Source organism: Geotrypetes seraphini, chromosome 4 (assembly GCF_902459505.1).
Source record: "Geotrypetes seraphini chromosome 4, aGeoSer1.1, whole genome shotgun sequence".
NCBI classification, from domain to species: Eukaryota; Metazoa; Chordata; class Amphibia; order Gymnophiona; family Dermophiidae; genus Geotrypetes; species Geotrypetes seraphini.
This window is the reverse complement of record NC_047087.1, coordinates 189,469,756-189,494,743: the sequence shown is the minus strand read 5'-3', so window position 1 is coordinate 189,494,743 and position 24,988 is coordinate 189,469,756. Positions and strand designations below refer to the sequence as shown.

General features: G+C 42.8%; 1 protein-coding gene across 6 annotated transcripts in view; it reads left to right on the top strand.

Annotated features, from left to right (window-relative positions):
* Positions 1-24,988, top strand: part of LRRC20 (leucine rich repeat containing 20) — a 368,748-nt gene that overhangs the window by 65,429 nt on the left and 278,331 nt on the right. For 5 of the 6 annotated variants that reach the window (XM_033941816.1, XM_033941820.1, XM_033941817.1 and 2 more), the window contains exon 3: positions 2,463-2,612. The exons of the other annotated variant lie outside the window; for it this stretch is intronic. In XM_033941816.1, coding sequence (XP_033797707.1) covers positions 2,463-2,612 — 150 coding nt within the window. The remainder of the gene's footprint in view (positions 1-2,462; positions 2,613-24,988) is intronic. 6 annotated transcript variants of the gene reach the window in all.

The following is a 24,988-nucleotide window of genomic DNA, read 5'->3' as shown; positions in this document are numbered from 1 at the left end:
CATTTTTCAATCTTTCCCTAAACAAGGGAAAAGTCCCCATGGACTGGAAAATTGCTAACATCATTCCGCTCCACAAAAATGGATGCAGGTCAGAGGTTGAAAATTACAGACCTGTGAATCTCACATCAATAGTGTGTAAACTTATGAAGAAGTTGATTAAATACAGATTGGATATGATTCTGTATGACGAGAGGCTGAGGTATCCCCACCAGCATGGATTTACGAAGGGAAGGTCTTGTCAATCCAATCTGATAAGCTTCTTTGACTGGGTAACAAAACAACTAGATAGGGGAGAGTCCCTGGATATAGTGTATTTAGACTTCAGTAAAGCCTTTGATAGTGTTCCACACCGTAGGTTATTGAACAAAATGGATACAATGGGAGTAGGAGAAACATTGACCACATGGGTTAGAGACTGGCTCAGTGGTAGACTTCAGAGGGTGGTGGTAAATGGTACTCCCTCAGAAACGTCGGAAGTGATCAGTGGAGTGCCGCAGGGCTTGGTCTTGGGTCCGATACTATTTAATATCTTTGTACAAGACCTGCCCCAAGGACTTCGAGGTAAGATTATATTATTTGCCGATGATGCTAAGCTATGCAACGTAGTGGACAGCGCAACCGTGCCCGACACTATGAGGCAGGACCTACTTTTACTAGAAAAATGGTCTAATACTTGGCAACTGAGTTTTAACGCCAAAAAGTGTAAGGTTATGCACCTTGGTAGCGGTAACCCCTGCAGAACATACACCCTAAATGGTGAAACCTTAACAAGAACTGTCGCAGAACGGGACCTGGGTGTAATCATTAGTGAAGATATGAAGACTACCAATCAGGTGGAGAAAGCTTCAACCAAGGCTAGACAGATGCTGGGTTGCATCCGAAGAAGTTTTGTCAGCCGAAAGCCTAAAGTTATAATGCCGTTGTACAGGTCCATGGTGAGACCTCATCTGGAGTACTGTGTTCAGTATTGGAGGGCACATTATCAAAATGATGTGAAGAGAATGGAATCAGTTTTGCAAATGGCCACTAAGATGGTCTCAGGACTCAAGGATCTCCCATATGAAGAACGTTTAAGCAGGCTGCAGTTATATTCTCTCGAGGAATGCAGAGAGAGGGGAGACACGATACAGACGTTCAAATATCTTACAGACTGTGCTGAGGTGGAGGAAGATATCTTTTTCCTTACAGGTCCCACGGCAACAAGAGGACATCTGCTCAAACTCAAAGGTGGGAGACTTCATAGCGACATCAGGAAGTACTTCTTCACCGAAAGAGTGGTTGATCGATGGAATAGTCTTCCACGTTACGTAGTTGAAGCCAGCAACGTGCTCGACTTCAAGAAACGATGGTGTTTGGTCCGATATGCTGGTACTAAATATGTTTATTTCATGCTGGAGCAGCTTCGTAGCTTTCTGGACACCAAAATGTTTATCTAAATGTGATGGCTGTAATTTTATTAGACTGGTTTGAACCATGTTAAGCCTTTTTCTTGTTAATTAATTACATTGGTTGAGAACTCCTTTTCTCTTCACATCTTGTTCCTCCAAAGGAGTTTATTGTGGTCTAAGAAAGGATAATTACTCACAACACTGAAATTATTCTTATCTTTCTTTACTTTCTGTTATTAAGAATTACTGGATCATGTTGTGTAACAAATGGATAATTTTCATGTATGTATTTTCTCTGATTTTCTGTAACAAGAGGATTCTTGTGTTAAATTTTGAAACTCATAAATAAAAATTAAAAAAGAAAAAAAAGAAATGATGGGATAAACATGTGGGTTCACTCTGGGGAAATGCTTAGGGGAGGTTTCTTTTAGGGGGATGGTTCTTTGGGTGGGCAGACTTGTTGGGCCGTCGGCCCTTTTCTGCCGTCATACTCTATGTATTCTATGTATTTGAATTGTTATAATTGTACGCTGCTCAGATGCTTGTGATGGATGGTTTATCAAGAATCTAATAAACTTGAAATCATTCTCATGTAATCTGCAAAGTGACTTTCAGATGGTAATAACTTTGCACCTCTGTTGGACTTAAAATGGTGACCTACAGGTGAAAGGGTCTGTCATGCTGTGCCAGTCTCCTTGGATTGCAGTGTATAAGAAAAAAATGCAGTGAGATGCATTATTTTGTCTTTTGGTAATCCCACAGCACCTCTATAATTGTCTTTTTATGGAAAACACAGAAGAGATGACAACGTGAGTAAGAGAGACTAAAGAATGAGAGGAAGGAAATTAGAATTAAGAATGAGATGAAGGAAGGAAGTTAGAATTAATAAGAGGTAAACTGAACAACCTCTTCTTTTCTGCAAGTAGTATTCTGTGGCATAGTATTGGATTGTAAACGAGACTATTCTCAGAAACTGGGGCCAACAGTGGCTGAATGAAAGCTTTGAAGTATTGTATTTGGTTGGGATGTTGATTGCTATGCTCATTATCCTTTCTTTCTGTTTTTTGTCTCCAGATTTGTCAGACTGCCAGCTAAACACCTTCCCTATAGGTCTTTACACAGTGATGAAGGATGTGGCTGAAAAAATAGTTTCCATTTCACTGGCCAATAATGAGATCAAGGCCCTCACTAGCAAATTCTTTATGACCTTCAGCCAACTGCGAGGTAGGAGATGAAGTGTGGGCTGTAGGGGCTCTGAGAGAAGGAGGAGGAGAATTGAGTTTAGGTGCAGCTTGGAAGACATTTGTTCAAGTCATTGAATGCACTGAGAACAAGAAACTGAAAACTACACTTCTCCCTCGTTTTTTGCGGGGGTTAGGTGCAGAGCCGGACCGCGAAGTGTGAAAAATTGTGAATAACTTCTCGGCTGGCTCTGACCCACCCCCGCCTTCCTCCTGCGTCCCCGGAACCTTACCTGGTGGTCTAGCTGTGAAGCAGGGCAGGAGTGATCTTCCTATGCTCCTGCCCCGTGCAGAGCCGTCATCAGAATGGCTACCGTGAGTTCCCATTGTAGTCTCGAGCCATTCTAAATGATAAACTATACAGATACTTAAGCCTTTAATTTCCCTTTAAAAACAATAATTAATAATACCATACACATCCAGGACCTGAAACTAGAAATGTCCCCCCCAACCCATCCCAATTCATAATACGTCAGCTTGTATGCAGACCCATAAATCAAGTGATTTCAAAACTCCCTCCCTCCTTCCAAATCTCGAGACTACAACGGGAACTCACGGTAGCCATTCTTATGACAGCTCTGCACGGGGCAGGAGTATAGAAAGATCGCTCCTGCCCCGCTTCACCGCTAGACCACCAGGTAAGGTTCCGGGGAGGCTTGGACAGCTTAAAAATAGGCAAAAAATGAAAATAGTTTTTTGTAAAAAAAAAAAATCACAAATAGCCAAATCCGCGGATTCGGAGGGAGAAGTATACATCTGTCTTGTGGAAGGTGATGTTTATAACAAGTCACCTAGATTGGGAGGCTAAGTAGTTGCTTACTTTGAGATTAATTAAAGACTTACAGGAACCTATTAGAGGCATAATCAAAACTTTAAAAAGTCCAAAAACCTGCTAGAGTTTTTATAGACTGTACAGGATCCAAGTTACATACAAATTCAACTTAAGAACTGTTTAAAAAATGGAACTTGTTCTTAACCCGAGGACTGCCTGTACACCATAAAATCAAAATAAGAAAACCCAAATTGTACTAGAACAGCACTAATATAGTGAACAGAAAAGTTCTAGATGATACTAGCTTGAGGTAGAAAAATGTATACAGTACTCCCTCGATACTCATGGGGGTTCCATTCCAGGAACCCCCGCGAATCTTGGAAAACCGCAAATACGGTTTTTCATGGGGGAGACTGGAGAGGGCAGCGGGAGAGGCAGGAGAGAGCAGCAGGAGCTGCATGTCAAAGTAGCTCCTGATTGGATAAGACCCGACTTAGTGCAGGAAGAGGCGGTCAGAGCATACAGCGAGTGATTTCCTGCACTCGCCAGCACTCCGGCTGCTCTCTCCTGCCTCTCCCGCTGCCCTCTCCTTGTTGGTGGTTTGCGGTCGGAAAATACCGCGAATGACCGGGACTTTGAACCTGACCGCGAACGACCGGGGAAACACTGTACCATCTATGTTTCCTGGAGTACAGCTTCTGCAATTGGACCCTTTGTGAAACTCGTTTGGGGAGTTCCTGCCTTTGCAGGCTGTCCCCTTAAGTTAAGTTTTTTTTTTTACTGCTTTTTGGATAGACTGTGCAGTTATTCTACCTTGTTGTCAGCTAATGTGTTACTGCAACTTCATATTATTTTGTATGATTTATCACGACTGTTTTTGTGCACTGTTATTTTGATTCACTACACACGAGTAAGATTCTATTATGGTGTGGTGTGCTGGGTTGTCACCCGCGCACGGATTGAAGGATTGAACGGTTTCCTTTCGTTTGACTGACCAATCCACACTGAGATCTTCTCACTATATAACATTTTTTTATTTTTACTGATATTAGTGTTACATACATACATATATATATCGTTGCAGTACACATTTTTCTGCCTCAAGCTAGTATCATCTATAACTTTTCTGTTCACTGTATCCATAAAAAGTATACTACTGTAAATTATCAAGTTTCATTGGTTTCAGTGACTGGCTCAAAATTAAGATTATAGTTTAACAAGGGCAGATCCCCTCCCCTCGCCCCGATTCCCAATGTGAACAAACAGTAGGCTCCTTCTGAGTCTGTCCTTTTAAAGCATTGGTTCCCAACCCTGTCCTGGAGGACCACCAGCCAGTCAGGTTTTCAGGATAACACTAATGAATATGCATGGGGCAGATTTGCATGCTTGTCACCTCCATTACTTTATTTATTTATTTAATTAATTAATTCGTTTTCTATCCCGTTGTCCCTAAAGAGCTCAGAACGGGTTACAGGTTAAACTAGTGGTTCCCAAACCTGTCCTGGGGGACCCCCAGCCAGTCAGGTTTTCAAGATATCCCTAATGAATATGCATGAGAGAGATTTGCATACCTGTCACTTCCATTATATGCAAATCTCTCTCATGCATATTCATTAGGGATATCTTGAAAACATGATTGGCTGGGTTAAACATACATAATTTCGGTACATTTACGATACAAGTATTTATCCTAGCCTGACACATACTAGGGGTCTAATACATAATGTACAATTTACCGGTTACAATTTGCCATAGTTATCCTTATAGTGCAAGGTTTACAGTACCATTTATATCCTAATTTGTACGGAATCTATCCCCTTTTAACTTTAGAGAGTGCCCTCTCGTTCTCTCCACCTTGGAGAGGGTGAGCAATCTCTCTTTCTTTACTAAGTCAATTCCCTTCAATATCTTGAATGTTTCGATTATGTCCCCTCTCAGTCTCCTCTTTTCAAGGGAGAAAAGGCCCAGTTTCTATAGCCTCTCATTGTACGGCAACTCCTCCAGTCCCTTAACCATTTTTGTTGCTCTTCTCTGTACCCTTTTGAGTAGTACTATGTCCTTTTTCATGTATGGCGACCAGTGCTGGATGCAGTATTCCAGGTGGGGGCGCACCATGGCCCGGTACAGCGGCATGATAACCTTCTCAGATCTGTTTGTGATCCCCTTCTTAATCATTCCTAGCATTCTTTTCGCCCTTTGCTGCCGCCACAATTAATATTTAAAATATCATCATATAATAAGAATTATACTAAATCATATAAAAAGTCTTCAGTTTTTTAAATTAAATCTTATGTGATTAGCTTCAGTCCTTATTTGAATAGGTAAGTTATTCCAGATTGTAATAACAGCATAAACAAAAGAGAAGTTAAACTGTCATTTATACTGTACTCCTCTAACCTGAGGGTAATGTAATAATAAAGTACTGCAAAGTCTAGTGGAAGAATAATGCAAATAAGAAAAAAGCAGAGTCAAATTACCTGAAGAATCAATTTGTAATATATAATGAACTATACAAGCAGATTTAAACTTAATTCGCCTTTCAACCAATAAGAACATAAGCTGTGCCTCTGCTGGGTCAGACCTGAGGTTCATCATGCCCAGCAGACCGCTCACGTGGCGGCCCATCAGGTCCAGGACCAGTATACTATCCCTCTATCTATACCCTTCTATCCCCTTCAGAAAATTGTCCAATCGCTTCTTGAACTCCAATACCGTACCCTGTCCTATCACTCCCTCTGGAAGCGCGTTCCAGGTGAAGAAGAACTTCCTAGCATTGGTTCTGAATCTGTCTCCTTTTAATTTTTTGGAATGCCCTTTCGTTCTTGTAGTTGTCGAAAATTTGAAGAATCTGTCCCTCTCCACTTTCTCTATGCCTTTCGTGATCTTATAAGTCTCTATCATATCCCCTCTAAGTCTCCGCTTCTCCAGCAAAAAAACCCCAGTCTCTTTAATCTTTCAGCGTATGAAAGGTTTTCCATACCTTTTATCAAACGCGTTGCTCTGTTCTGAACCCTCTCGAGTATCGCCATATCCTTCTTAAGATACGGCGACCAATATTGGATGCAGTACTCCAGTTGCGGGTGCACCATCGCCCGATACTTGTAATACCCGTTCTACTTGTAATACTCTTCTTGATTATTCCTAGCATTCTATTTGCTTTCTTAGCAGCCGTTGTGCATTGTGCCGATGGCTTCATTGTCATGTCCCCAATTACCCCCAAGTTCCTCTGGTATGTCCTGATGCTGTTCCCTATAGCACTAAAGATCTGAGAATCGGCCCCAGAGTGAGTTATCTTTGAAAGACACTGATAACACAAGGAAGTTAGAGCATTCCAATACAAAGATTGCAATAAAGGCAAAAGTAGCCCGGATATTTTGAAGTAAAGGACAGAGTAAACTAAGATATCCCTGTCAAACTGCTAGGCAGGTTTTAAATATATTCCATTAAATTTTCAGGGAGTTATTTTGCCTCCAAATCAAACACAGACATTCTATTTCTCTATCTCATTTTTGTATAAATTTTTTCAACTCCAGTTGAGTTGGAAATATTAATAAAGGAGAAAGAAGGCTCAGTGACTGCCAGCATGTTTAAAAAGTGAGGTAAAAAAGACTAATAAATTTTAAAAAATCTTTTAGAAAACAGATTCAAATGAAGAAAATAGGTAGACAAAGAGAACATTTGAAAAGAAACTTGCCTTAGAGGCAAACCCCTCCCCCTCATAATTCAGACTTTTGCAAGTATTTTCAAGCAATAAATCTTGAGAGCTCACAGTCTCACTTTAGGCTTCTTCTATCAAACTGCACTAGCAGTTTGTAGCGTGGTGAGCTGCGCTGAATGGCCAGCGCTGCTCCCGATACTCAAAGAATTCCTATAAGCGTTGGGAACAGCTCTCTGCGCTAAAAACTGCTAGAGCAGTTTGATAGAAGAGGCCCAATGTGTTTTAGGAGCAAAAGGGTCCCCCGGAGAGGTCAAGGCTACAACAGAAAGACTAAGGACCCCTTTTTGCTAAGCAGCACTAAAAAATGGCCTATGCTGTCTCCAATGTGGAGCTTTCCTATACTCTAATGCCACTTTAAGCGCTGCTGGTAAATGGCTGATTTTCCTATTACTGCAATAATGGCCATGGGTTAATTTCCCAATAGCATGTGGTCACTATTGCATGAACATTTACCAACACCTATTTGTAGGTGGTAAGGGCTCATGCAATAATCCATTCGCTAATCAGTTAGCACATGGCAGTGCTCATGAGCATGGCTGTACCCACTCTCTGACCAAATATGCTGTTACCGCTATAAAAAATGTTTTTATTTTGTAGAACATGGGTTATGCATGCACATGCAAAAACTATTGTGGGATACCTCAGCACGCCTTGTGGTAGTGCATTTTAACCTGCAGTAAGCACATATTAGTGCTTACTGCTTACCATAGCTTAGTAAAAAGGGCTCCTAAATGAATTTGATTTTGGGTTTTGAGGATGATTGGGGAAATATTCATGCAAATTTACAAACTAAAGAGCAGAAATCATTTGGACAAGATAGTTTACATTGCAGAGTCTGAATTCAAGAAAGCATGAAACAGGCACGTATAGGGTTACCAGATTTTGGGTTACCAGATTTTACGTATATAAAATCCGGACCCATAGACCCTCTCCGAGGCCTTCCCAGTTCCACCCATCCCTGCCCAGTTATGCCCCACCCCCATTAGACTGTTCATTGTGGTCAGGATGGCATCAGTGCATGTGTGGGTGCCCCTCGAAGCGATCTGCTTTTCAAAACCCGGACAAAGTGCAGGGTTTTGAAAAATCGTCCGGACACCCAGACATGCCCTCTAAAAAGAGGTCATGTCCGGGTAAATCTGGACATCTGGAACCCCTAGGCACATGGGATCTCTTAGGGAGAGGAAGATATAGTGGATGCTGCGGATGGACAGCTGGATAGGTCATTTGGCCTTTATCTGCCTTCATGTTTTTGTGAGTTGTGAATGAATTCAGAAATGAAATTGCTAATTGCTAATAGTTCTACAATCATTGTGGCACTCTTTTACTAAGCCACGATGGAGGGGTTTAAAAAAAAAAATATATCTTTATAAATTTTTCAAATTTATATCACCAATAAAAATTGGAGATTTAACAGCAATTTCAGAAATATGTTGAAACTCACTTTACAATCCAAAAGCATTTATACTACTTATGCCTAACTGAGGAAAACCTCCACAGACTCCAACGGATTCAGAATGCCGCGGCCAAGCTCATCTTCGCTAAAAGTAAATTTGACCATGTCTCCACGCTCCTGGCCAAGCTCCACTGGCTTCCGATAATCGCCAGGGTCCACTATAAATGCGCCTGTTTAGCTTTCAAAATCCTACACGGTATCCTCCCTCCCTTTATCCCTCTTTCTTGGAATTCCTCAAACCCTAATACCACCAGATCCTCCCACAAATTAAAACTATCCTTCCCCTCGCTAAAAGGCATTTCCCACACAGGAAAGCTAGGGACCTCCCTCCACTTCAAAATCACTGAGCTCTGGAACAACCTTACCTCCCCTCTTCGGAACTTGAGCTCTCTCCAAGTTTTCCGCAAACATCTGAAAACCTGGCTTTTCTCAAAAAAATGTAAGTCTCCTTCCAACTTAGGAATCAAGGAAACTCTTATATCTTGGCATCCCAAGTCCTCTAAATTTTCTTCAAACTTCTACCTCTAAACCTCTGTTGTAGTTCCTTCCTATTTCTCCTACTGTAAACCGCGTCGAGCTCTACGAACGTGGAGATGATGCGGTATACAAACCTAAGGATTAGATTAGATTAGATTAGATTATGTCCACAAACATCTAGGTAATTTTAATCCAAGATTTTAGGGAAAAAATAATCTCAGTAATAATAAATGAACTCAACTTTGAAAGGACTCACTGAGATCTTCCTCCCTGCCAGTCAAACAGCGAACGTATGGGATTCACACTATAATATTAATTCCATCTCTGGCAATTAAGAATTCCTCCAGTTATTTAGGATCAAAGAATTGATACTGTTTACCCTCAAGAACCATACAGTATAACAATTGCAAGGAAATCTCAACACAAAATTAGGAGATATAGCCTGAACCTGAGCCTGGAGCCAGGAAAGCTTTACGCCTTTTCTTTGTATCTCGTGCTAACTCAGGAAACGCTCTTATTTTAGATCCTAGAAACTGAGTCCAAGTTTTTGAAGGAAAGCTTCAACACATTAATGTGGTCAAGTTCAAACGCAAAAGTCACCAGCAATGTTGTTCTGAGAGTAATAACTTCCAAAGAGGACTCTAAAAAGACCGTAAGTCCCTTCTTTTTCAGCTATAGCCTCCAGGTTAGTTGAAATACTCCGGACCTGAAGATATGTACATGGGTAATAGGCAGAAGTGCCTCCGACAGCATCTTCAAAATCTCCACAAGATATTTCTTAAATATTTCCATAGCTGAAACCAGTGGAGATTTAGAAAAATTCAAGAATTGTAAATTTAAATGCCTTGATTGATTCTTTAGGTATTCTAGTCACCTTGCAATATAATTTTTATCCTTTACCATCAAAGTTTCATAAGACTCCACTGCCTGGACTTTAGACCTTAAGGTGTCCACTTCTTGAATCAAGACTGAATGAGCAATATTTTTCACATCCAAAATATTTTGTTTAACTTCTTTTATTAGAGAGGAATTTATGCCATCAATGGCTTCCCACAGCGATTCAAGTGTCACAACGGCAGGTCATATCATTTCTTGTTTCTCAGAAGTTACCCAGGTCTTAGCTTTCATAAAATTACTCACCTGTTTCTTGACCCAAAGTTTTGGAAGCAGCTTGCATCTGATGGTCTTCTTCTTTTGGAGCAAACTCCCAGAGATCTGCCTCCCTTGCTTATAGAGGATATCATCCTGCTCAGGTTCCCCCAGAGAAAGGGCGGGACCGCCGGAAGAGGAAGCAGTGTAGCGCAGGGCTCAGAGAAGGGGCAGGACCGCCGGCAGAGGAAGCAGCTGGGCTCACTGGAATCTGGAAACAAGGTAGACAGCTTCTCCATGGGGGAGGGGGGGAGGCTGTGGGGGTGCGAGCGGTTCGGGTGGGAGTGCGAGCGGTCCATCGGGGTGGGAGTGCGAGCGGTGGGGGTGCGAGCGGTCCTTCCGGATGATGAATCGGGCGTCGGGGGGGGGGGGGGCATCAGGCTTTCAGGGTGGGGACAGGACTTCAAGGGGGAGAGGAGAGTCGGGGTGGCCAGAGGAGAGTCGGGGCAGTGAATGGATAGTCGGGGCGGGTGAAAGGATAGTCGGGGCAGCCAGAGGAGAGTCGGGGCGGCATGCGCGGTATACCTGTGAGCGCGGTATATAAAAATTTCTTTACATAAATTTGTGTTTCCCGTGCGCTATACCCGTGTGCGCGTTTTACACGGGTGCGCCTTATCTACGTGAAAATACGGTAATTCATCAAGTTGCTAGGACTCAAGCACGAGTCGATGGCACCTAACCAGTGTTGTTGATGTGTTAGCCTACTTTAAAGGTAATAAACAGAAATAAAAGAACAGAAAGGAAAATAAGGTGATGCCTTTTATATTAGATTAATTTAATACAATTTTTTGATACACTTTTGCAGGCAGAACCTTCTTCAGGCTATATTTTCAAAGGCTTGACGGACTTTTGGTCTGAGCTACTATGGCAGTTCTAAAGGTTGTTGGAGATAAGAAAGGAGGAAAAGACAGAGAATAAGAGAGGATGGGAATAGATGAGGACAAATCAAAAATTAAAGGCAATTGTTAAATTATGCGATAACCGGAACAGAGCTAGTGAAATGCAACATATGTACTCGAATGTTGCCTCTTGGATAGTTTGTCCGTGCAGTGCAGCTCTTGGCCTTTAGTTGTGTGGCAGCCATGAGGTCAGACACATGGATGCTCCATTGAAAGATTGCACCATTGAAAATCAATGTGCAGTGGTGCCCTTTCTTTGGGTATAGAAATTCACCGTCAGATATTGACTCAGTATGGACATAGCATCGGTTTATGAGTAGGTTTAAAGCTGGAAGAACAGGTGTAACCGACAAAGGTTGATCTGGTTGCCCATCAACATTGTGTGTACAAGAGCACATTGACAGGGCGGATGCCTTGATTAGAGAATACTGACAGATAACGATGTCTCAATTGGTTGCAATTTGGATATCGGCTATGGATCTGCATTTGCCATAATGCATGATGACTTGGGACAGGAAAGTCTGTACACGATGGGTTCCCAAACAGCTTACTGATCTGCACAAGCAACAGTTCCTGAGATCAAAGTATTCTCGAGAAAATTGTCATCGTTGACGAGACCTGGGTGGATCACTGTGACCTGGAGAGCAAAAGACAGAGCATGATAAAATAAAGGAAGCGGTGCTCACCAGGCTTCAGGAATAGCCAAAAAACTTCTTCTGCGCAGGTATGCAGAAACTAGTTGAACAATATAGCAAATGTGTTGTCTTGTATGGGGACTATATGGAAAAGTGATATGTTCAATTGCTCACAAGTCATTAAATGTATTTTGCCTTTACTTTTTGATTTACCATCATATGTTAAAGTGGTTGATTCATATGAGGCTCTTTTAGTGTGTGGCTGGTTGGAGTTTCTACAGATTAAGGGATGTCATTTGATAGTCATGCCATTGCAGGCTGAGCGATGTTGGATAATTACCGTACTTTGTTTATTCCTATATACCCAGCTTTTCTTGGATCAGATACAAAAATAAAGGCAGCAAACAATTTAAATATACATCATCAAGATGAACTGGAACCAACGGGTTCCCTAAGGTTTAATTAAAAGCATTCATTATTGTTGAATTCCACCTAGTTCATATTTTTTCAGTCTGGCCCCTATAAAAATGTCATGCTAAAATTTGTTGCCTGTATTTCGGATGGTTTGAAGCATTTTTAAAAGTAACCAGAGATTTAATTAGAGAAAAAAAACTTGTTGCGTAGATCAAACAGCTTACAACTGAGTGTTCACTCTCAATAAATTCTTAGCTGTTCTGTTGTAAAGCAGCGCCACAACCTCTCCCCACCAAGAGGTGCCAACCACTCTCACCCATGATCCACCACCTACTTGAAGATGTAGGCTGGGTATCCACTTACGGCCAATTGTAATCCTTCAACAAAGTTCCATCCATAGTCAGCAGTAACCCTTTAACAAAACAATTCCCAGGCCTCAAGCCCCTTCTCTCTTTAAATAAGGAGAGATTGACCTCCCAACCCTATTAGGCCTATCCTGGTAACACAGTAACACAATAAATGATGGCAGAAAAAGACCCTCATGGTCCATCCAGTCTTCCCAACAAGATGACCAGAGCCCTGTCCACCACTCTGTGTATGTCCAGGTCACTCATATTTAAATACTGGTTGTGAAGTCACCACCATGCCAATCAAATAGGCAATCAAACATGATGGAGATGGTAAATTGAATACTGTCAGCAGTACACCACATATCGGTCAAAATACTTTCTCCTCCCTCCTAAGCTGCACAGTTCTCCCACTTGTTGTATGTGACAATAACAAGAATAAAGAACAGCACCAAGGGCCTCATGAATTGATATCATTGAATTCACTTTATTGATTAAATAAAATGAATTCAGTAATCTCAATTCGTGAGGCCCATGGTGCTGTTCTTTGTCCACTGGTCTGGTGTGTACTTTGAGTCCCTCTTCTCGTTTGTTTACAATAAAATGAACACCACACTGGAGTTGTTGAACCTTAACATGTCTCCTGCCACATTCAAAGCCATTGCACTTAGATAATGCTGAAGTATTTTCAGGAGGGGCAGCTAGGCTTGATATCATATTGCTTAGGGACAAAGTATTTCTCAAAGCAATGATTTTATACTCAAAATATTTAGCTAATGAATCAGCTGTGGGAGTTGGCAAATCATGATCTGTTTTGTTGGTTAAAGGATGATAAAGCTTAATGTGTCCAATATCCTGTTGAAATAATCTCTTTTAGCTTTTTAAAAATTCCTTATGATAATTAGATCTTGCTGAATGATATTTTTGCATTAATTCACATGTTTTTTTTTTTGTTTTCCGCTAGTGTCGCTCTAAATGATGAATTTGACTTTTCAGTAGTTTTAGACCTGAGTGAAACCAGTTTCTGAGTTTTAGCTTATTATGGTCAACTAAAACAGGAGGGGCCAGATGGTCGATTTTGTTTTTAAATGTAAACTAGTGGCCAAAATTGTGGAAACACCTAGCATTTTAGGCATTATGCTTAAAAAAAATGTAGCTATAACATCATAATTGTATTTAATTCATAAATTTTTGACTAATAACAAAAACCTCTGTAATCACTTAACAAGACCAGCATAATATTTGGCACATTTCACATAAATAATGCTGTTCCTAAGCTACCCAAGCTAATAATGATAATTTGTCCAACTATCCGATGACTTCAACAGTCTCACTAGTAGTGTGTTTGATATCCCTTAGCCTTGATTACTGCCTCACATCTTCTTGGCATGCTATCCACAAGTCTATGGAGGTCAATAGGTATTATTAAGTGGAAAGAAGAGTTGATTATTGCTGCGATCAGCTCATGTTTGTTGGACAGTCACTTTGCTGCTACTGCTCTCTTTAATCTGGCCCCAGAGGTTCTCAATGGGATTGGGATCTGGGCTATTTCTTGACCAGTCCAGAAACTCAAACCTTGTTCTCTTTGAACTAAGTGAGGCATTTCTTGGCTGTGTGGCATGGAACGCCATCATGTTGAAAAATGAATGGTCGATCTGCACCAAAGATATCTCTGGCTGAGGGCAGGACCTTGGGCTGAAGGACCTCCTTTATGTATTTGTCAGCATTTATCACTTCATCGAGTACCTGCAATTGACCTACAACATCTGTGGACATGCAACCCTGTACCATCACACTCAGAGGATTCTTCATGGTGGCAGTAGTACACTGTGGCGTGCAGACCTCACCTGGTCGCTGAAGAACATAACGAACACTGTCGCTGCAAATTTGGAGATTCGATTCTTATCGCTCCACAACACCTTCTGCCACTGTTCTCTGGTCCAGCTGGCATTCTCTTTAGCCCAGTTCAAACGTTTATGGTTCTGTGTAAACGAGATTAACTTTTTTGCCATTGACATGTCAGTGTATTGATTTCTATAAATCACATAAAGCCATGGAGCATTGAAGAGAAGTTCACATACAAAGCTATTTTGAGAAGAGGCTTCTCTTTGCTTTTTTGCTGCTGCTGCTGCATATTGGCAGAAAGCAACAGTGGTAGACAAATCAGATGGTAAAAGAGAGCGCAGTAGAGAAGCCATATCCAGAAGAAATGGGGTGGTAATAGAGTGGAAAGCCATGTTTTGGGGGTGGCACATGCCAGTGGTGTAGTAAGGGGGGTGCGGACCACCCCAGACACCAAGTTGGTGGGGGCGCTGGCTTCTCTCCACCACACCCCGCCATGCTTGTGATCCCTCCCCCCCACCCTGTACCTCTGTATTATCTTCACTAGCGCGAGAAACTTCTGCCCGTTGCTCACGCCAGCCTGGTTCCCTTCTGAATCACTTTCAGGTCACGGGGCCAGGAAGTGACATCAGAGGGAAGTCCAACGCTGGTGTGAGGCACATGGTGCCGAAGCCACTTGCGCTGGCGAAGATTTTGAGGTATGTGGGGATGGCGCAGGACAGCACATGTGTGAAATGGAAGGTGGGAAGGAGGAGGGGCCATGATAGGAGTGGGTGTAGAGAGTTGCGCGGGGACAGAAATCCCACCCGTCCCCACCCGTCCCCGTGAGGACTCCCACCCGTCCCCGTGAGGACTCCCACCTGTCCCCACCCGTCCCCATGAGGAATTCCCTCCGTCCTCGCCCGTTCCCGTGAGGAATCCCCTACGTCCCCGCCCATCCCTATAAACTTCAGAAATAGTTATCTCAGTTAATTATGCTACTAAATTAAAGGCTCTGGTAGAAACCCATTTAAAAATAAGCAAAAAGACTTTATTAATTTGGAAATATTAATTGGGAAGAATACATACTTTGTAAACGGGTTTCTACCAGAGCCTCTAATGTTTATAAATTTTTATCAACACAACTAATATACTACTTTATCCTGAAGCAAAAAAAAAGAATTTTTTTCCTACCTTTGTTGCCTGGTTTCTGCTTTCATCATGTTCTCATTCAATTCCTTCCATCCACGGTCTCTCTTCTCTCTGCGTCTTCCATTTGCTCTGTTACTGTGCCTCTCCCTTTCTCCCCCCTTCCAAATTGGTCTGACACCCATCTTCTTTCCTCCGCTCCCCCCATAATCTGACATCTCTGTCTTCTTCCCTGCCAGCGTCTTCTCCCCATTCTCTCTTTCCCATTTACTTTCAGCGTCCTCCCCCCATCTTCCCCATGTCCTGTCAGCATCCTTCTCCCCATGTCCTTTCAGCGTCCTTCTCCCCCCCACCCGTCTTCCCATGTCCTTTCAGCGTCCTTCTCCACCCCTTTGTCTTCACCATGTGCTTTCAGAGTCCTTCTCCACCCCTTTGTCTTCCCCATATGCCTTCAGCATCCTTCTCCCCCCCTCCTGTCTTCCCCATGTCCTTTCAGCGTCCTTCTCCACCCTTTTGTCTTCCCCAGTGCTTTCAGCATCCTTCTCCCCCCTCAGTTTTACCCATTTCCCTTAAGCGTCTTTTCTTCTCCACTCCACCTTTCCTCCCTTTCTCCCTCCCTGCCCCTTACCTTTGTGGCGCTTCCCCACCTGACTGACAACAGAACAGGCCCAGTTGGACAAACCTCCCTGCCCTGTAGCCGCGAATCTAAATTACCTTCTTACAGCAGCTGGCGTATTGAAGCTGCTGTAAGAAGGTAATTTAGATTTGCGGCTACAGGGCAGGGAGGTTTGTCGGTCGGGCCTGTTGGTCGGTCGGTTGGGGAAAGCGCAATCTATTCTAAAAATGCAATCTATTCTAAGAATGCACTTTTTCTTATAATAAAGCAATGTTGACTCAGGGTTTTTTCAGCTATATTTAGAAGATCCCACCTCCCCACACTGAAAAAAATATAAGCATACTGTTATGAATTCGAATGTGGGAGATGGGGGAGCAGTGTGCCTCTGGAAATGTTCTCCAACCAAATCACATAAGCTTGATGTTTGTGTAACTTCACAGTTTTATTCTGAAAACCTTTATCTCCCCCTTCCCCCCCTCCAATTTGCTAGAAAATTGTGAAGAAAATTTTAAATAAGAGATTGAGACGAAGGATAAATTTGATTAGAAAGGGACACGATCGCGTGCAGCAATTCGCTATCGCTTTCCCACCCAGTCCGTCTCCGGGGGCGTTGGGGGAGGGGGCACTGCTGTACATGGAGAATCTCAGTGATATACTGCCAAGGAATCGGCCGGGGTCATCCCGTCCTTCAACCGGGACTTTAGCGCTGTTGACAGTTTACTGTAGGGGCTGAGGCAGTAGGGGGAATTAAACCAAGAAGAGTGGCCCGGCCTTGGCTTTTAGCGGCAGTGACTGCGGGTGAGTGGACTACGCACGAGCTGTGCGAGGTTTAGGGCACTGGGTGGGAGCCAGCTTAGGTACCAAAGGTGCTGAACACCCCCAATATCAAACTAGCTCCATTTGTATTGTGTTTCGCACCCCCAATCATTTTTTTTTTAATGTTGGCACTTTACGGCAGTGTCAAATTCTCCTTCAGCTCCAGCTGCTGGCAGTGGGTGCATTGCATCATCATTCTCTTCCTCGCTCAGCGGCATTTCAGTTTTCTTCAGCAGCAGGACAGGTGCGCGCATTGCATGGGACCTGACCGGCTGTGCACACACTCCCCCCTCCATGGCTGCACCCGGAGCGGACCGACCCCCGGTACGCCACTGCCTTTTCCCTACCTGCCCTGCCTCACACAACCGACCGGAAGTCTTTCCGATGTCAGCGCTGACATCGGGGAAGACTTACGATTGGCTATGTGCAGCAGGGCAGGCAGGAAATGGAAGATGAGGCCTTGCAGCAGGGCAGGTAGGAAAGGCATTGAACCCCGCGGAATCCCCGAGAGCATGAGGGGCGTCCCCATGGGATCCCCGTGATCCGAAGGGGGAACCCGCGGGATTCCCGTCGTCCTCGTTCCCGTGCAGCTCTCTAAGTGGGTGCCTCCTACCCTTACTACGCCACTGGCACATGCCTCTCCTTGCCATCCTGTAGCAACATCTAAGCCAGCAGCCATTTTAAAAGCTGAGTTGGTGAGAACTGGTGGCTTAATTCCCCCGGTAAAGATATTTGGCCTAAATAAATAGCATATTGTGAAACAGGGGGCCCCTGTCTGGAACTAGGAGACGGTCGTTGATTTGATATACAGTACCACCTTTCTGTGGATACAACCAAAGCAGTTTACATATATGCAGGTACAGTACTTTCTGCTAAAATTGGCAAGAAGGGAATCAATATTCAATGCTATTTAAACAGCCAGAAATGGTTTCTGGCCAGTTAAATTGCCTGTTTGTGGTTAGTGTTCATTTCAGTGATACTTAACCAGTTGGCACTGTTAAAAATAACTGGTTAGCACCACACTCAAAATCAGCAGAGGTGGAGTCATCATTTGGCCAGTTAAGTTCTGATATTTAGAACTTAACCAGCCAGGTTAACTGTATAAATAGGACTGCATAAAAGTCAGTTAGTCTTTATAGCCGATTAAGTACCAAATATCGCACATACCCCCTCCTTTACAAAGCTGCGCTAGCGTTTTTAGCGTCGGCTGCCACGGTAACAGCTCCAATGCTCATAGAATTGCTATGAGTGTCCGAGCTGAGCAGTAATGCTGTGGCTGGTGCTAAAAACATTAGCATGGCTTTGTAAAAGAGGGGATTAACCAGCTCTGGCTCTGCAAATCCAAAAATTTAGTGTCAGTTCCCGGATATAGTCCGACATTGAATTTCCAGGATTAGTGTTGCAGTCAGTCAGCAAAAAGCCGATCACTGCCTGTTGAATATTGATCCCAAGATATATAGGCTTCAGCAGATAAGTGGAATTGTTTTGTATTTTTTGCATATTTGACATATGATGCAATTTTTTTAAAAAAAATAATCTTTATTGATTTTTAAACTAAAAACAGTGTCAAACAAATAAAGAACAGTAGATATTACATACAATGCACTATTATCTGTACAGGCAAATTTCGCTTATTAAATAATAATACAATTTAACATAATAAATGATTTAAATAATTCTTAAAGTTACCTTAATGTCACCATCATTACTTATTTATTTCCCTCCCTTCCCCCCATGGATGTGTATAGGAAATGAATAAAAGAAATATCATACCTCCATAAATTTAGTCAATGGGCTCCAAACTTTATTAAATACACCACTAAATCCCCTACATTCTGCGTTAATTCTTTCATATTTGTATGTCGTGCATACATTCACCCACCAAAAAGTGTAACTTAAAATGTCATGGTTTTTCCAATTACTCGGGATCAATTGCATGGCTATGCCCATCATGATCATAAAAAGACGGCTCTTATATTTATCTAAAGTGGGTTTCACATGTAGTATCGTTCCACATATTATAGCTTCATATGATAATGGAACATTGGAGTCCAGAACAAGATTTATTTGTCCCCATATTGACTTCCAAAATATAAATATAAAAGGACAAAAATATAGCAGATGATCCAAAGTCCCTATATCAATATGACACTGCCAGCATCTATTAGACTTAGAACTATCTATTTTATTTAATCGAACTGGGGTCCAAAAAATCCTATGTAACAGAAATAACCATGTTTGTCTCATAGATGCTGATGCTGTACATTTCAATCTCCAAGTCCAAATTCGTGGCCAACGAGACACAGAAATATACTGTTTTATCTTGATGCTCCAAATATCTCTAAGACATATGATGCAATTGACGTTAACAGATAGCCTTCTTTCCAACCTTTCAGTCCTGTATGGTTTTTATCATTTTGGTTCCTGCACCTTTACTGTTTTTGAAGTTTTACCAGACTCATAATATGCAATGAAATTTTTTTATGATTGATAATTGAATTGTATAATTCTCATTCTAAGGTCTTTATCTGTAAGTGCATATTTTTTAAGCAGTATATGGTATTATTATCTACATAGATGCAGTGACCATACAATACAAATTTTTGAAAGCAGAGTATCAGTTTGACTTTTTTGAATTTGTCCTTCTTTATTCTCTTCTTGTTTCGGGACAATTTTACCTCCACATCAGTCATAGCAATGCTGTATCATAGCAATTCAGAAATAAGCCATAGAAAGGAGATTGATTTTCTCCACTGTACAAAAACGTTCAGCATCATTAAAAGGCACCCATTTAGGTTATATTTACTGAGAAGTAAAAAGCATTGATTGGCCTAATAACTCGGCATGGAACTCTAGTGAGAGAGACTGTGGAAAAAGATTATTGTAGAAACAGAAAGCTTAGCAAAATACACTTCTGATAAGAAATGACTTATCAGGTACTGCAGTTCGTGCAGTACGAGGGGGTGCTGAAAAGTTCTCAGTCCAACCAACCAACATCTTAAATTCTGTTATTTTGTCCCTGTAGCTGAATAGAGTATTATCTTATTTTGTTAAGTACCAATTTGCAGAAACAATATTCTTTATTTTGACATTGTTTTAGATCATTGATTAAACCATTGTGGTAGACTGCCTGTGCCTGCTATCAAGAACACTGAGGGCTAGATTCACTAAGCAAACCGATCATGTACTGATCGGTTTGCGAGCCCTTTGCAACCAAATTTCCCTTCATTCCCATTCACTAACGCCTGTAGCGAAACGATCCTGATCCTCCTATGCAAATTAGTAAAACCCCATGCAAAATAGCCAAGCGATTGATTCACTAACAATTGCTTGGCTATTTTGAATCGGGTTTTACTATTGGCAAACCCGACTGCTGCAGACCTGACGGTAACTGAGTTTCTGACAGGTCTGCAGGTTTTTTGACAGGCCTGCCTGTCTTTTTTTAAATTTTTATTCATTTTTTTCCATGGCACAGATATTTTGCGTGTGTTACACACACAAAATATCTGCCCCTTAAAAAAATCAATAAAAGACAGGATCACTAAATTGAAAATAAAATCATTTTTCCTACCTTTGTTGGTTCCAAGCTTTGGTTGTCTTCTGAAAACTTGCTTGCCAGGGTCTCCTTCTTTCTCCATGTTAACCATCCATCTTCTATCTCTGTCCTTCCCTTCCATTTCCCTTCCCTCCCCTAGAAGTCTGGCATCTTTCCTTTTTTTTTGCCTCCATCCACAGATCCACCTTTTCTCAACTACCCTTTCATACAGCATCTCTCCCTTCTTCTTCACCATCTCTTTCTTTCTTTTCCCAACTACCCTCCTATCCAGTATTTCTATTCCCCCCTTGTGTCCAACTTCTCTCCCTTTGTGTTCCCTCCCTCCATAAATCCTATTGTCCACCATCTCTCTCCCACTCCTCTGTTTTTAGACCCATTATTTCTTCCCCCCAAAGTCCGGCATATGCACGTCTCTTTGAACCCCCTTCCCTCCCTCCCTTCTACACTAGGGCCCTCCTCCCCCGAAGGCCTGTCCCCCCCTAAAGGCCTGCATCCCACCCCTGAAGGCTTGCACCCTATCCCTGAAGTCCTGCACTACCCCCATGAAGGCCTGTACCTCCTGAAGGCCTATCCCCCCCAGAAGGCCTACATGTTCCTCCCTGACCTCTTGCACATCCCTTTACCTAATTTTAGCAGGGAGCAGCCTGCAGAGAGGATCACCTGTACTTTAGCGATCCTTGCAGGTTGCCTTAGGCCTCAGGAGCTGTCGTCTCTCTGCCGTGGTCCCGCCCTTCCTCTGACATCAGAGGCAGGATTGCAGCAGAGGGACGACAGCTCCTGAGACCTATGGCAAACTGCAAGGATCGCTAAAGTAATGGTGATCCTCTCTGCAGGCTGCTCCCTGCTAAAATTAGGTAAAGGGATGCACGGGAGGCCAGAGAGAAAGCCGGACAGCACAGAAGGGAAACTGCATGGCTCCGCGATTGACTGGGGTTGCCTGAGCGATCGACCGGTAGACCGCAATCAACATATTGGGCACCTCTGAGGTAGAGGATATGTGACCGGTATTGCTTTTAAACAGTCAATTGACATGTGCATAAGAAAATATTTTATAATTTTTAAAATATTTAAAGAAACAAGTAACATTAAGGGGCCTCTTTTACAAAGCCATGCTAGCGGCAGCACTGTAACGGCCCCGAAGCCCATAGAGATTTAAAGGGCTTCAGGGCTGTTGCCGCACGGCTTTGTAAAACAGGCCTTAAATTAGCTGTTTTTGTAACTATCAAAATCCATAATGTTCTCACTGTTCCACTGAATTGATACTCTACTATAAGGTGTGCATCTGACCACCATTGCCACCTGTTACCAGTCAGTATAGAATAGATACATTCCTAGTTGATTCTTTTCCATCCCCAGTAATAGTACTCTTCCAATCAGTAGCATAGCGAGGGAGGTTTGCGCCCTGGGTGGTAGTGCCTGGTATCGCCGAGCCGTGTGCCCCCAGTCTTTCCCACTCACCCCCACTCTTCCCTGCTACTTGAGGGCCCTCCCACCCTTTCCCGCCTTTTGACTACCCCCTCACATGCCACTTGAAATGTTCGCTGACACCTGCTGCTCACACCAGCGTCGGCTCTTGTTTGCGACAAATGTGCGCAGGAAAATGGCGCCCCCATCAATTGCGCTCCATACAGCGGATACTAAACCTTACCCTAACATTAGCGTATTTGATGGGATGGAATTGTCCTGCGTTCATTTGTCCTGCGTGTCATCTGATGTCACATCCTGATCCCGCAACCAGGAAGTGATGTCATAAGGGAGCCAACACCGGTGCGAACAGCAAGTAGAAGATGCTGCTCGAGCCAGCAAACATTTAAAGAGGTATGTGGGGAGGGGGGGGGCATAGAGGAGGAAAGGCACCCGTGCTCCCCACAAATATGGCACCGGGGTGGTCCACTCTCCTTATTATTCCACTGCTTCCAATCCATAAATGAAGTAATTAATTTTTAGTTATTTTAATATTTTCCTGACAATATTTATAGTAATAAAAGAGACCATCAAATCTTGACAAAAATAGGCATGTTGTATAATTTGAAGGACCATCCTCTCTTATAAAGAAAGCTGTTTAGGTTTTTGTTGTTTTTTTTTACAAAAAATTCTCCTGGCCTTTTAAACATAATTGCCTGTCTCATCTTTTCTTGAGGGACACCATTTATCCAGACTAGAAGTTCATCTAATTGAAACATTGCTTCTCCTACAGCAGTTGCCAAGTGAACCACTCAAAGCTGTACACTATGGGACAAATCAATTTTTCTAAGAGGGCAAAATTACTCTGGCAAAAATACTTATAAGTGAAAAGTATTTTGACCCTTTGGAAGTCTGTAGATCCCACGCTGATTCCCTGTCATTTTTTATGCATTAGAGCAGTGTTTTTCAACCTTTTTTGGGCAAAGGCACACTTGTTTCATGAAAAAAATCACGAGGCACACCACCATTAGAAAATGTTAAAAAATTTAACTCTGTGCCTATATTGACTATATATAAAGTAATTCTCTTGAATAGGAATCAAATAAACACAAAGAAAGTATTTTATAATTACTTTATTATGAAATATTAAGTAAACAGAATAGTGAAAAATTATAAAATACTTTATTCAGTGCGAAACCTGGGCCTGTTTGGCTGAACACAAAGCTGATATTCTGGCTGGAATCGAAGAAAGACACACATGTAGCTCTTCATCAACAGCCGTTCCCTTCACCACCCCGTCACCGTCACCGCCATCCCTTTCACCGCCCCGTCACCGCCACTGCCATCCCATTCACCGCCCCGTCACCGTCCCCGCTGCATCCATATAATCTAATCTAATCTAATCTAAATCTTGGGTTTATATACCGCATCATCTCCGCAGATGGAGCTCGACACGGTTTACATGGTTAGGGAAGGAACGGAACTCCAGTGGAATTATATAAGTATGAGAGAAGAGAGGTTGGTGTGAGAGTGCCAGGAGCGGGACGGGGTTACATTCTGGAGAAGAGCCAGGTCTTCAGATGCTTACGGAATGGTAGAAGAGGGCTCAAATTGCGGAGAGGGGAAGGGAGACTGTTCCAGAGCTGAGTGATTCTGAAAGGGAGGGAAGAGCCAAGTTTACCAACAAGGGAGATGCCTTTTAAGGAGGGGTAGGATAGTTTTAATTTTTGAGTGGATCTAGTGGAGGTTGGATTTGAGGAATTCCAGGATAGAGGGATAAAAGGAGGAAGGATACCGTGGAGGATCTTGAAGGTTAGGCAGGCACATTTAAAGTAGACCCTGGAAATAACGGGAAGCCAGTGGAGTTTGGATAGGAGCGGTGTGACATGGTCAAATTTACTTTTTGAGAAGATAAGTTTGGCCGCGGTGTTCTGGATTAGTTGGAGTCTGTGGAGGCTTTTCCTTGTTAAGCTTAGGTAAATGGAATTGCAATAATCCAATCTGGAGAGGATAATGGATTGTACGAGGACGGCAAAGTGTTTTTGGTGGAAGCAAGATCTCACTTTCCTCAGCATGTGAAGGCTGCAAAAGCATTTTTTTATCAGGGAGTTGAGGTGGTCGTTGAAGGATAATGATGAATCTATGGTGATGCCCAGAACTTTGCTAGAGAATTCCAGCTGTAGAGAGGAGCCTGTGGGCAGTGGGATGGAAGTGGGTAATTGATCAAGTTTAGGGCCGAGCCAAAGTAGTTTAGTTTTGGACTCGTTCAATTTCATTTGTACAGTGTGAGCCCAGGATTGAAGTTTGGTTATGCAAGAAGAAATGTTAGCTGCGAGATTGGTGAGGTTCGCGTCGATCTCGATGAGGACCAGGATATCGTCGGCGTAAGTGTAGAGTGTTTCTAGGGGGGATAGGTGGAGAAGATTCAGGGAGGACGTATAAATGTTGAAGAGGATGGGAGAAAGGGGGGAGCCTTGTGGGACTCCACAAGTCGGTTTCCATGGGGAGGAAGAGGAACCATGTTTGGTGATGGTGTAAGAGCGAGAACGTAAGAAGTTCGAGAACCAGTCAAGGACTGTAGAACTAATGCCTATCTCGGAGAGTAGGAAGATTAGAATGTCATGGTGGACAACGTCAAAGGCAGCAGAGAGGTCGAATTGAAGGAGAACGGCAAATTTTTTGTGAGAGTGAAATTGTTGGATCTTCGAGATTAGGGAGGCCAGGAGGGTTTCGGTACTGAAGTTGGGTCTGAAGCCGTATTGATAGGGTAGGAGGACAGAGAATCTTTCCAGGTAGGCTGAGAGTTGGGAGGAGACGATGGACTCTAGCAATTTGGTTAGGAGCGGAATGTTTGCTATTGGGCGATAATTGGATGGGGAGGAGGGGTCTAGGTCAGCTTTCTTCAGTAGAGGGGTCAGTGCAATGCGTCCCATTTCAGGGGAGAAGAGGCCCGATGATAGGGCAGAATTTATGAGTATGGTGAGAGAAGAGATGGCCTGTGTGGGTATTTTCTCAAATAGATAGGATGGGAATGGATCCAAGGTGCAGTTACAGGATTTCAGTTTCAGGCAGAGTTTGAGGACCTGCGAATCGGATACTTGCTCAAAGGTAGTCCAGGATCTGTTGACTGGGA